The 14907-nt window shown below is 26.0% G+C and overlaps 1 protein-coding gene across 3 annotated transcripts in view; it reads right to left on the bottom strand.

The window, feature by feature from the left end:
* Positions 1 to 5693: 5693 nt before the first annotated feature.
* The window catches only part of Hr38 (Hormone receptor-like in 38), a 240835-nt gene continuing 231621 nt past the window's right edge, over positions 5694 to 14907 (bottom strand). For all 3 annotated transcript variants that reach the window (XM_075355896.1, XM_075355894.1, XM_075355895.1), the window contains exons 6-8: positions 10845 to 11047; positions 7298 to 7476; positions 5694 to 6581 (exon numbers count right to left, since the gene is read on the bottom strand). In XM_075355896.1, coding sequence (XP_075212011.1) covers positions 6325 to 6581; positions 7298 to 7476; positions 10845 to 11047 — 639 coding nt within the window. In that variant the 3' untranslated portion in view covers positions 5694 to 6324. The remainder of the gene's footprint in view (positions 6582 to 7297; positions 7477 to 10844; positions 11048 to 14907) is intronic.

Raw genomic sequence — 14907 nt, 5'->3', positions numbered from 1 at the left:
TATAAATATATATATATTTTATTTATAATAGGCTAAGAGTGCTTATTTTATTTATTTTAATGATATGATTAATATACAAATATGTATATATATATATATATATTTTAGTTATATTTATTTAGTCTTTCAAGTAAAAAAAAAAAAACCAAATGAACACGATAGAATTATCATTCACCAGAGCTGATTATATATTTAACACTTATACAACTTATTTCAATGGTAGATCTAACTTTGTGGATCTGCGTCGTTTTTATTAATTGATATCCCAAAAAAGTATTAGAAAATTTTCTTTTGAATATGTTGAATCAAATAAATTTACAATCTGAAAGGTATGCAATAATTTTTTGATATCTTATCAGATTTTGACATTATTAACATTGCTATAAAACTGCAGCTTGATCAGATCCGGTTTAAGTTTATTTACATTTATACATTTAGAAAATTTAACACTTTTTGTTGTATTACATTATGTTTAATATTTATTCATAGTTACACATGTAAATACATTCATTTACCAATAATGTTTGTAGTATATTTAATGTATATAGTTTCCTTACATTGCAGTGTATCATTAAAACTGATAAAACATTAACGTGTAGTTTGTCGATATAAAACATTTATTCTCTCATGATTACATCAACTATTTAAAGAAATTCAATTTAATTCCAAAATTTACTGAACTTTTTTTCTAAACATTTAGCTATTGTAACCGTAATAAATTATCAGGCCATTAAACATAGTATTACATCATTTTTTCCGCTGGAGTGTTTGTGTTATCATTCTAACCAACAGGGTGCAAACTGCTGTAGATACTTTACCGTACCGTGTTATGGTTTAAATCTATACTTTATTTAAATATACATTTATATATTGCTTTGCATTTAATCATACTCTGGTGGATATAATAAAAATATGATTGTCCGTTACAAATATACCACTTCATCTTCAGTCTCATCTGCCATAAAATTAAGAATAAGAAGGACAATCATAGATGTAGCATTATATTTATTTATAATCATTATATAATATAATATTAAACAATAAATTTACTTTTATTACTCTTATGGCATTAATGGTAACTAAAACAGTGATAGTTAAGAAAGTTCTGTGTATCTAAATTTGTATAAAGTGATAAAAGTTTCTTGTCGTACCTTATTTAAATACATGTACTACATTTATATGATAGAAGTAGATAAATAACACCATACCAAATTATAAACACTGTGTTTCATTTTTAATTAATTATATATATATATATATTCTCATCTATTGCTATAATTAAACTTAAATGGCCTCATATCAATTGTTCATAAATTGTCCTTATTAATAATTATATATCTAAATACATATATTCAGTAATAAAACTAGAATTGTTATGATATGGGACGGCCACATACATTATTTTTTATCAATCAATTTATCAATCATTCAAACAATCACAGTCATTGATTGCTCTGATGTGGTAACTTTCATACATTACTAACACAGCCTATCGCTTTCTGTTACTATTTTATAATTATTATTTTTTTTATTTTTGTTCTTGTTCACACAATTCAGAGCTAAAAGCACCATCCAAGTTACTTATTCCTCACTGATCATCAATCTCTCTCTCTTTTTTTTTTTTCTTTTTATTTAGGCCGCGTGTAAAGTTCACAGTAGTTTGTAATATTTTTTATTATAACTAACTAAACATAATATATATTTATTTAATAATTCAGTAATATTTATAATAATGTCCATTTAAAATTAATAATACTTTTTATTACTTATGATGTATATTATTTACTTAAATATATTATATTTACACAAAAACACAACACATAAATATATGATTAGCTACATAATTATATATTATGTGCATTAACAAAAACAAAATTAATAATACAATTAATTATTATTCAATTGCTATTTAAAATACTTAATTAGCGTATCTCATTCAATTAGTTGAGCTATATGTTTTTAGAGAGCAGTAAATATTTGTATATAATTAAATTTCAAATAAATGCAATAGTTAATAATTTAAACAAACAATATTTCAAACTAGTATTTTTTTTAGAAGCTTAATTTTAAAATATACCAATTTAGTACTATTATATCTGTAAAACTATTAACTCTTTTATATCGTGTGTTAATATACTAAACTGAATAAAAACTCAGAAATTTCTTTATTTTGAAATTATATTAGTTAACAGATTATAACCGAAATTTGAATTAAGCTATTAGTTTTATCTCAGGCAAAGAATTCTGAGATGTTGCCCATTAAATAAACCTCAGTGATCAAAGTACATTAGTACTGTAACTAAGGTATTCAAATACATTTAAATATAATTATGTACTTTTAATTGGATTTGAATATAGTTCCTGTAACATTTCAAACTAGTTATAACAGTTGATCAGTAAGATGTAATAGATGCAGAAATATTAAAATCATATAAATAGAAAAACATGAAAAGCTTTTGCTTCGATCATTAAATGAAATGAATTTCTATTCTTTTGCTATTTAATAATTTTTATATTTTTCTCTGTATTGGAATAAAAGCAAAACCTTTTTTTTGTCTAGTTTTTCATTATCCAATTAAATTTCTATTCAGTATTTGACTTACTTTCTTGACAAACTGGTATAATCAGTTTTGATAATAAAATAGTCTATGTTAAGAAAATTGGTTAATCTGTAAAATACTGTCATCTTCTGAGAAGTTAAAGAAATGTGAGGCGTGTCAGAGTTACCTGTTTTCAAAACGTATTCTCTTTTAAGTTAAACCAGCTAATCTATTTATATGTATATATATAAATACTTTTTTAAAATTTTCCTTTTTTGTAGCTTTAAGAGATGGTATAATTTTTTTAAATTTAAAAAATTTTTTGAAATGTCCCACTGAACACATTGTACAACAAAATAACATAAAATGTTTGACAAAATGTATTGAATACACTCATTACATAAGATGTAGAGGGCACAGCCTACTGCCAGGCAACATGTCAAAACTGCATTAAATAAATATACAAATATTACAATTACAAATAATATATATTACAATTATTGTAATATAAAATTGACAATTAATAAGTTTGTAAATAGAGCATAAAGACTGTTTTTAAAGCTAATAAAAGATATGTTTAAAAATGTGAGAGTTCAATTTATAACTATAAAATTATAGAAAAAAATATTAACACATTTTGTTTTAAATTACTTAACTGGAAGTGGTGAATATAAAAAAAAATTCTATCTTTTGCACATTATGTTTATTTAATTCAAACTGATCATTAAAACGAATAATCTGACATGCACAGTATTTAATATTTTGCATTTTCATACAGTTCAATAAATATAACTGGACAAGCTTGAATTTTTGTATCACTACTGTATCGAAAGAAAATATTTACATTCATTAAAATAATGATTAATAGAATAAACTTTTTGTTAGGTATTTAAAACTGATTTTGTTAATTGTAAGATTAAACTAAAGAAATAATTAATTACGAATATAACAATATTTCTTTATAATATTTTATTAATTTCATTTAATAAAGGTCACCTGTAGCAATACTTGTACTCTAGTGGGATGGCATCACCTTATTTTTTATAATTTATTAATTTCCTAATTTTTTAATTTTAACATTGTACTATTAGTATATTATTTCAATGACCATGATAAAACAGTTTATGTTACAAAAACCAGTATGCTTTCCAATTTCTTTAAAAAACTATTATGTATTTTCATACATTTGCAAAGTAGATAATATAATTGTACTAAGATTTTTAATATATTCATAAAAAATTATATTTTTGTTATAACAATAATAATATTTCATCAACTATTATAACACTATTTTAGTAATGTGTATAAAAATAGAGGAAATAAAAATTATGTTTTGTGTAAATTATTTGTAATTGCAAAAGAATTTTGTCTAAAATTAATTACATTAATTATAATAAGTAATCCATTATTTTTAATTCTATTATTAAAAGTATTTATACTACGTTTGTTGTGCAATATTTTACTTCTAGCTGTCAACATTAGCTCAGTTTTTTTTTAATTATGGGATCTATGGCATAAAAAAAATATCTTTTATTTTAATTAACAAAGTTTATATAAATATACATTTATAGATTATAATTTTACTAAAAAATTCAGTGATGAAGTGTTGTTTATTATTATTGAAGAAATGGGTGTAGAATAAACATCTAAAGCATTGATAGTTATTTTGTGCTGTATAAATCAGTTATAATAAAATATAATGTGTATAGCATGCTTATGTTTTTATTACCATTACAATGGAATATGTTCATACGCAAGTCTTCAGTTAAAACGAACAAATATACTATACTAAATTACAGCATGTATATTGTTTAATGTAAAATTTATTTATTATTTAATTAAAACATTTTAACATTGCATTGTAACACTGTCTTCAAAAATCTGATTGACAGCAAAAACAATTATTAAAATTTTATATTCTTATGGCATTGGTTATGTTTAAGGCATTGCCACATTTTTTTGTTTAACTTAAAAAAATAATTTATATAATGGTATATAATAATTTTTTTGTTCTTTATTTTTAATAAATAACATTCCTGAGTCCAGATAGTTCTGTAGTAGAACACTGACTTTCTAATCTAAAGAGTTACTGTTTTAATTCTATTCTACCACTTAAACTTGTAACCTAATGTAAAATAAGGAGTCAGGTATACCGCTATCAATATATATTCTTGTATATTGCTGGCTGTGAAGTGAATTGACTTAATCAGCCTCAATCCTAAACACCTCAAGTGGATCCTTTATTTCAAAAGATAATTATAATTTAATTTTAAACTCTTTTACAGTTAGTATTTTACCAAGTAATTTTTATGTAAAATAATTATCAGTTTTATTTGCACAATCATTTACTTCTATCTTAATTTATTAGTTTTTTCTTTCACAAAAGTCAAAATTATTTATTACTCTTTGTTCTTGATATTATAGGTCCTTGTAATGCAGTGTTTGAAGTCCGCTATCACACTGGGTGTTGTTTAATAGATAATTATCATACGATTTCACTGGATAAATTATTTGTTGTAAATTTAGGTTTTTTTGGTAAAATTTATTTTCTATAAAATTTTGCACAACTTCATTGGTTTCAAAAATAATTTTGTTGTTTAATTTATTGATTATTATTGTTATTATGTGTAATGAAATGAGGAAAGCATTCGCAATCCTTTTTGTTTTTATTTAATATACATAAATACATTAAGATTAAATTTAATCTCATAGTATAATTTCAATAAAAATTAAACTTTACAGGACCTCTACTAACCTAATCTATAATTTTATTTAGACAGTATTTAAAGGAAAGAGTGATACTCACAGATTATATTATACACATTCATTTTTATAAATTAACTTATTTTAACGTCACAATAATTAATTATAAATAAAAAAAGAAACACACAAAAATAAATAGAATAAAGATATTAAATAATTATGTATTTAATATATGATTATTACATACAATGAATATTTTTAATAATTGAAATGTATATAAAAAGGAAAACATATAATACTTATCATGATTTTGTTTTCATGAATAATACTTATTTTCCTGGAATGAGATTTATTTATTATTATTATTACTTAAGTTATTTGTTAAAAAAGAAGAAAAAACAAATTTTTCACGTTAATACTAACTGTAACAGTACAATTAAAACTTATAAACTGAGTAAAATTATTTTGTTATGACTATTTTTTTTCTTTCCTTTTTTTAGTCATAATTTTGTATATAATTAAGAGGAATAATATTATTTTATAGTTTTCTTCAAATAATTATTTTATTATTTTATCATTGATCGCAACAAAAGCAGACATACTTTCAAAATTACCATTTAGTCCATCAATGATTGTTTGTTATTATAGTTTGGGTTCTATTCATATTTATAAAACTTAAGATATTTGTTCTTAAATCAAGGAGATATCTTAAAAGTAGACTATGTTTCAGATAAAAATATACATAACATATTTATTTTTTCAAACAAATAAATACATTATACTTAATAAATTGAAATAAAATTCAGACATGATAAAGATTTATAAAATATTATATATATTTATATAACAATTAACTTATAGCAACAGTCAATTTATTCTACTTATAAACATTTAGACTACCATAATTGTCCATGTTGGAAGGATAACTGTCAATTATTATTATATTACCAACAAACTAACAAACATTGTTCAGAAGTAAGATTACATTGTAACACATACACTTTCTTCATTGTATATTTATATATTCCATTAAATCATTAAATTTTGTTACTTTAACATATAACACCTACATTCGTTCTGTTCAGAACGGTAGACTTGCAACAAACATATTTTCTATTAATGGTGGTGCTGGAACTAAATCTTCAAGCTTTAAATAAAAGATTCTTTGAAGCCCTTGTACACTTAGAGAACGAAGTTCAGGAAGTTTTCCCAATAGACGTGAAAAGTAATGAGTCTTTCGTTGGGCTTCTGCATTGTATGTCACGTGATCCCGTAGTGAACTAATTATCTTCATTTGTAACTGTTCGACTTTGTGGGGTTCCTTCAGACCATGACGTTCTAAAAATTGATAATTAGATATTAGTAAAACAATCTACCAAATTATTTTTAATAATACATAATGCATATATACATTTATAAAAATTGTGAAATGTGATTTATATTTCATTAAAACTCATTTAAAATTCAGTTCATTATTTTAGATGTTTGAAAATATACTATCAGAAAATAACAGCTCCAAATATTTTTCTGATTTACTAAAAATAAAATTTCTGCTTCACTATTAATTTTCTATTTTATTAGTTTTTATTATTTAATAAATTTTACTTTTTTAATATGTATGAACTAAGCACTTCTTTGCAGTAAGCCATAATCATTACTATTATCTTTAGTATGAGATTAATAATTAAAATTATTAAGAGATAATTATAATCTTCTACCTTCCCAAAAATGTGGTGATGTCAAAAAATAACACATCGGTTGTATTCTTAGCCTTATTAGATTTTCATGATTGAATTAATATAGATGTATGATAAATCATTCTCAGTATAGATTTTACATTTTAATTACTTAGTTAGTTTTGTTTAGTATTTTGGCTGGTTTGACGCTATTCTCAATCTGAGGATGAATGGAGATTCATCCTCATAATTACATCATTCTACCAGCCAGTGTTTGTAAATTAATCAGCTTATTGATTGGTACAGTGTAAATGACTGAATACTATTAAAATTACAAATTAAATCAATAATAAAATATAAATAAAGTTATAAACATACCTGTAACAAGAGTAAGAGCACACAGGCAAGCAAAAGCTGAAATGTCAACTTGCATTGCATGCAAACTCTGACAGAAATCAAGTATTGCATGTAACCAATCTCCAAAACTGCGTTGGCATTGTTGTTTATCCAATACAACTCCATTGCAGAATGTTAACTTTGTATCTTGAGCTCGTGTTCTGGAATAAAAATATATTAGTAATCAGAAGGACATCTAATTGGACTAACATAGTAAGAAAAACAGTGTAATGTGAATACTAAACAATGGGTACATTAACAGAGAGTGTCCCTAAGATGGGCAGTATTGTATTTTAATAGTTAATACTGCTGAGACATGATTAAAAGCTTGGGAAAAATGTCTTTATTTCATTTCTGCTAATGTTTAGGACTGACAAAGTTAGACGTAGAGATACGCAAGCAGGAATGCTATTCTAAAATAGAAAATATGAATGGATTTTTGATGGGGGATGAAAGCCTGTTTATCTTCAAAGGAAATTCTAAAATTGACTTCTTGTTTACAAAGAAAAACTGTAATGTATTCTTTTTATAATGGTATTACTTTTGTGAACTATATATGTTCTATTGTTTGAACTATATATGTATATCATATGTATATATTATATAGCGCAGTCTTGGAAGTAGTAAATTGTCATGTTTAATTCAAAATTATGCACTTAGCACAATATTTAATTATATTTTATAATTATTAACAACCATTAAAAACCTTCTTTCAGTTGAAACTAAATAATAAATAAATAAAGTTATGCTATTTATAATAATAGATATAGGGATTAAAGATTAGATTCATAAATTGAACAGCAGCATGTATAATATATGAAACTATAATCTCTTTATTTAAAGCCTGTTAAGTTGCAGACTAATTTTATTAAGCTAAACAGAAACAGTAATACACTACAACGTAGTTATGTCAACCTGGTTGACTATAATATACAAAACTGTGTACTTCATTTCAACACGTAAACTCATGTCAGGTTTAATTGAATTTATTTTTACAATAACTTACATGCATACACGTGTCTAATATTTTATATTTACTGTAAGATTAAGAAAGTATTAACAGGATAGTCTGTATTTTACCACGATTAAGTCAAGTTTAAATAACCTGAAAAAGTTTACGTAAATATATATTTTTTTGAAATTAATGTTATTTATTATTAATTTAAAATACTAATGGTGTCATAAAAAATCACTGAATGCATTACAAAGCAGATACATAATAAAAAATATTGTTTTGAAAAAGAAACTGAATTTTCTGCATCTCTATAACATATCTAAATATGTGCACAATTAATTTTTGATAATACATTAGGTTATGATTTATTTTTTAATTGTTTTGTATATTTAAAAATTAATAAATGTTATCTCATACACTTAAATAATTAATTATCGACTAGTCTTCTTATTAGTATAACCGCTTGTATCTTTTATTTTATAATTAATTTTGTGATGTTGCTCTGATAAAGGTTTTAACCACATTCTCCTCGATAATCCATGCTAATGCTGGAGAGAGTTCCTTTTTTTATACATGGATTAGCATAACTATCTATTCCTGAAATGATATCTATAATATCTTATTACGTACATATGAGGATGAAAGTTTAATTTATTTGGCAGTTCATAAAAAAAAAATTTAATGTAAAAAATACTGTTTAAGCAGTATAATTAAACATATTATTTTTGTAGTTTACAACAACAAGAAAGATGGTTAATTTTAATCAGCACTGTAATAAAAATATGATACATCGTACACTGAATGTATCTTACTTTTTAAAACACTGCATAACAGAATTGAATAAGAGGAAGAAGATGAAAAAAATAATTAATTTTTCGGTTGCATGCAGATATTCAAAACAACTATTTATTTTTGTTATGATGAAAGATGAAATCATTGAAAAATTTCCACAAGATAAAGCCTTGAATAATTGAAAAATTCTTCGGTATCATAATTAAAAATCTTCTTTGGAAATTTTTTATGAAAAATATTTGGCCAACATTTTCTAAACGCAGGAGATAAAATAAATTAACTTAGAAAAATTATTCATTTCAGTAGTGATCTATGAACGGGGATAAAAAAAGAAAATCAGAAGGCTATGGATGAATGAAGGCTATGTAATGACACTAATAACTGTTTTTGTTATCATATTTCATTAGTTATAATTAATTCAAAATTTCCTTCTAACATATAAATTATAATGAAAAGTTTTCTACTTTCCCGTCTAGATAGTGCTGTAGCAGAGCAACAGTTCTAGATGGGAAAGTATTGTAATCAGTCCAATATGACCATAAGCAGTTTTCACAAGATCTTGACGCTTTGACAACTAAAGAACCCAAAAAACCAGATGAAAATTTTCTACATGTTAATGGTTGTGAGTTTGGTGTTGGCCATTAAATCACCTTACATATAATTAATCGATAATATTTAAAGTGTAAAAAAGTAACTCGGTCTGGTTGGGTCTCGAATTTGATCGCACGGTTGATTCGGTAACTGGTGCGTTAAGCCTCGCAGTTACACCAGCTTGCCGACCGTACGAGCGGAGTTTCTTCTATGTAAGTTGTGAAATTACATTAATTTAATTAGTGCTGACCGTCGCCGCTAGTACCGCCACATATGCGGGAATCAAACACGGTATGTGCGCGCGCTAACGAAATAATTATATTTAAATAAAAAGTTAATATTTTTAATTAAGTTGTGTGTGTATGTGTATGTAAGCCATGCAACAGAAACAGCCCACAGTTTTAGGACTTGTGACCCGGAATGCGGCTTTAGCCGAGTGACGGTAAAGTCCTATAACTGTGTTGTCAGCATTTTTGAATACAAAATGAAATTAACTATTTTATTCTTTTAGTACTTTAACTTTTGCGAGTTTATTTTATAAACTTACTATTTGCGTTATTGTCCTGTTGATCTATTTATTTGTAGATTTTTTTTGTCAGGTGCTGTAACCTATTGGTTCTAAGCGACCTGATTTAAGAAACAAATATTATGAAAATCGGACAGCTATTCTCAAGAATAAAAAGCATTCCACATCAGTCTTATTAAAGGCAGCAAAAAATTAAGTGGTTTCTCTGGTGTATTCTTCATCGAGCTGAATAAACTGTTACACATGCTTTACATAGTGAAATGTAAAAGTTATTCTAGATAAATAGATAAAATAATTGGTCTCAGAGAAAACTATGACTTGTAATTCAGCTACTTTAACAGTTTCTTGCACCACAGCTATAAGAAAGAGTGGGAAGAAGTCCATAAAAAATGAATATAAATCTTCTGGTCAAACTGTATACAGTGCCCTAAAATTGCAGCGAAATTCATCGGGTTGAGTTACTGCTTTCATGCAAAACTATAATTTACCAAGACAATGATCCGAAATAAGTGATACAATACAGAAAAATATACATTAAAGTAGCTTTCGTCTTGTAGTTTCATGCTTTTATTCCATTTAGGATTACATTAAATAAGGATTTATTACGCTTAATAATATATATTCCTGATTCGCATATTGTATTTAATATAAATAGTTAATTTTACCTGTAAGCTAGGCGTAAAACAAATAATTCCAGAGAAGCTGACTGAAAAAGTAATTCTTGATCTTCTCGGCAGAAATCGCTAAATCCTGGAATTTTATCTGCAAAGTGTCTGATAACATCTACTGATGTTGTAAGCAGATTGTAAAACTGTTGAATTTTTTCTGCTTCTGTGATCGGTGGTTCAAGTGGGCTTGGTTCACGGTACTAAAACAAAGAAAACATTATATTACTTATTGAATTAATTGTTCAATAATTAAGTTACATTAAAGATATATAAGCTTTCTAGGCCACGGTGTAATCAAATGCATATTTCGTTTAGTTTATATCAAATTTAAAACCCAGTAAGAAATTTTCTCGCAGTTAATAAGTAAAGAATATATGATTTAAATTTTAGAAAAGTTAAAAAAAAATATATATATTATTGATAGTACGCCCATTATTTTAAATTAAATTTAAGAAATAAAAACTGTAATCTAGATAACTTGTCAAAGAAAGTGAATGATCAAAATATGAGAAAGAATCGTCCAGATTGAAATGCTTTTGCAAGTTAACTGTAACTTAGATGTAATCTTAAGTTACGTTCGTACATACATATGCATACACAGTTAATGATTTTATTATATCTACATGTTGATGCTCGGTGATATACCCGTCTTTAACGAAGGCAGTCAACAACGTTGGCTGGCTGGAGTGGTGGAAGAAGCAGCGATGCGCCGCAGTTCGTTTTTTCAGTATTAAAATTATACTAAGGTTAGGGAATTAGTGAGCACGTGTTAATTTTTGTATGCACACAAAGGTTTTAAATTATTTGTAAAAATATTTCTGTTAATATTTTAATAATGTAATCGTGTTATTTTAATTTGCAAAAGTTAGATATCGAGCAAATTCTGTAGATTGTTGTAATTCAAATTTAGCTGAAGTTTTTTCAAAAACAAAAAAATCACAAAGTATTTTATACGAATGTACCGGATGAAAATACATAATATTTAAGTCTTTTGTACCGTGTCGATAAGGTAAACTACATAGTACATAAGTCTGATATCAGATATCAGTAACACTAATTTAACAGGGAATACGTACAGGAACGTAAAGACCTAACTGGCAGGTAATATTAAGTAATTATTCAAGTAATATTATACCACAGTGTCGAATAAAGTCGATTTGGATTTCATTTAAACGTGAAGAAAAAAGTCGTGATTGCTTGGGATATATTAAATGATAAGTTTGAGCTCGCAATCGAAATGTGTTGCTGCTTACTCGTTTCTTACTCTTCAAGCACATAAAATCAGGTAACAATGATATTGTGGTTTATTATTAATGTTGTATAATTTTAACTTAGTAATTGTTCAGGCTGGCTATTGATATTCACAGTTTTAACAAATAACTATTGCACCTTAATGTATTTATTACTGATGTGTAATACATGTTACAAGAAATACTTAAGTAGAAAATAATAATGAATAGGCTCATGAACGTTTGAATTTCTTGTCTTTTTAACCTCACAGAGTCGCTGTCCATCATCAACTAACTAGCAACACAACACTACTGTTTGTTGCCACTAAATTTCACTTCCACTCCATCACAACTGACTGAATTAATAGAATTTTTATTTTTAACATGTCTCCCACCGTGGAAACTTAAGTTTTCAACCAAATTAACATAATTATTCTATTGTAAATTATTTTGATCAGCTATAGTTTCAGATGAAGTTGAACCTATTGGTGTAGATGTATTGCACTAAAAAATTTTGGTTAGACTGACTTTCCATATTTCTTAATAATGCATAATTTGTAGCAGTTAATAATACAATTCTGTTTTTCCAAACATTCTCTCACGAATTATGATTATCTTCATTACTATTAACAACAGTATTCTGGTGTACACTTGGAGTCAATTTTTGTTGTAATTGTGTTTGTGGTACAGTATAAAGATTATTATTGAAATTGTAATTATTATTATAGCAATTCTGATACATTTTACCAGAAGAACTGATTTGCCACAGGTATTCTTTGTTCCTCATAGCTTATATTTTCCACTGGTACTTGACTAACAAAATTTGGATTAAACTGATTTTGCATCAGAGTATGATTATCTGATATGTTACCGACTGGTGGTACAAGATAATTCTGCACATTATTAATAGTCTGCTGAGAATTCTACGTTAACTAATAGTTATCACTGCTTACTTTATCGTAACCACATTTTAATAAATTATTATAAACACTTTGAGAATTATTAACATTATACAGCGATTTATCTGTTTGTAGGTAATGTATAGTTGAATTATTAGAGGGATTATTTATATTTGTAGTAGTTAAAATATTTACATTATTATTATTATTTTGAAAATTATTACTATTACTTTGCTGAACCGTACTTGAATTTTGCTGATTAATAAATTTCTTATCAATATTTTCGAACTGTGTTGTATTTTTATGATAGATTTGAGAAGAATCTGAAATATTATTAATCTGCAAAGTAATATTACTCTCTTCTAGCTGCTTTTTATGTAAATAAGTAAGTTTCATTAACTCATTACATAACAGTATTAACTGTGGCTGTTTTCCTTGCGAACCAATAGGAATGATTTTAATGAATGATCTTGTGTAGTCGATGCATTACTAATCCCAGTATTACTAGTGGTGTTCAATTCTTGATCAGTTAATAGACCCATGATATGATTATTATGATTTATATTTTTTGAATTATAATAAAATCTTAACATATAAGCGGTTACTCTCTTAAGTTTAAGAATATCTGAATATTTATTCAGTAGTAATTGACTCTCTTCTTGTTTTCCTGTTGTTAAGAATACATTGATTTTTTGTTTTTGCTCTGGAAGTTCATTATCTGTATAAAAATGAATATTGTGATAAGATTCCCATGTAGATTCTTGGGCCAGCCACTCTGGACCATTCCACCACAATGATGACTTTAAAAGAATGTCGTCTCCAATTTTCTGTATCTGTTAATCGCTGAATTTTTGCAGCACGGATTGTTATAATTGTACTCAAGTTTGATGATTTTGATACAAGCCAGGATAAGACTATTGTTGAATCAGTCCAATAGTAGACTTTATATTTATATATTCTATTAGTTGGAGTAAACCAATGAAATTCTGGACAATTGAATATCTTATGAGCATTTGAACAATTACTACATTTGAATAAATCTTGAATAGGTGGTTGGTTTGTAACATGATGGACTAACTTATTTTTAATATTAAATTGTTTTTGTGAGTCATATCTTGAACTCCGTATAATAGGAAGATTCAATTGATCTACTGATGAAATGACCCTTAAAGTTTGATATCTTTTATTTATAAATTCGGTAAATTCAGACAATGTTGCAATCCTTTGTGTTGCTGCTTGAGACTGCCAAGCCTTGTTTGTATTAATATCTAATTTACTTGTCAAAAGATGAACCAGTAATGTATCCCACGAGTCTGTGGGCTGTTTAAGAGTTTTTAGTGCTCTAAGGTGAATATTAGTAGAATCTAACAATGATCTTAAGTTTACCCATGATTCCCTTTCTATTTTTTGAAAATCAAATAATGCTTTGACATGACTTTCAATAATTACACGTTCGTTTTGAAATCTATCAACTAATAATTACCATGCATTTTTATAGTTTTGACTAGTTAATTCAGTAGAATCTATTAAATTGACTGCACTGCCATCTTTCAGTGAATGCTTCAAAAAATAAAATTTATGAACATCATCAAGCGAAGGGTTTTTGTCAACAATAGCATCAAACAGTTCCCGAAATCCTAGCCATTCCTCATATCTGCCTGAAAATGTAGGAATGTTTATTTGGGGAAGCCTTACTTGAATTGAATTTTGTGATTCTAACATACCCATTTGTTGTTTGACACCAGAAGGTATTGAATTAGAGGCAGATTGAAGCCTTTTAATCAATGATTCAGCGTTGCCTGTTGTTGTTGTTTCAAAATACAAGTCTTCAATATCAGCCCGTTGTTTTAGGCTTTGAGATTCAGTTTCCTCCTTTTCTTTAAAAACTTCTATTTGTTCTTCTTGTATTGTACTGAATTCACTCAAAAAAAC

Source organism: Lycorma delicatula, chromosome 2 (assembly GCF_047948215.1).
Source record: "Lycorma delicatula isolate Av1 chromosome 2, ASM4794821v1, whole genome shotgun sequence".
Taxonomy (NCBI): Eukaryota; Metazoa; Arthropoda; class Insecta; order Hemiptera; family Fulgoridae; genus Lycorma; species Lycorma delicatula.
Note: the sequence above shows the minus strand (reverse complement) of the source record. Positions and strands in the feature narration are given on the sequence as shown.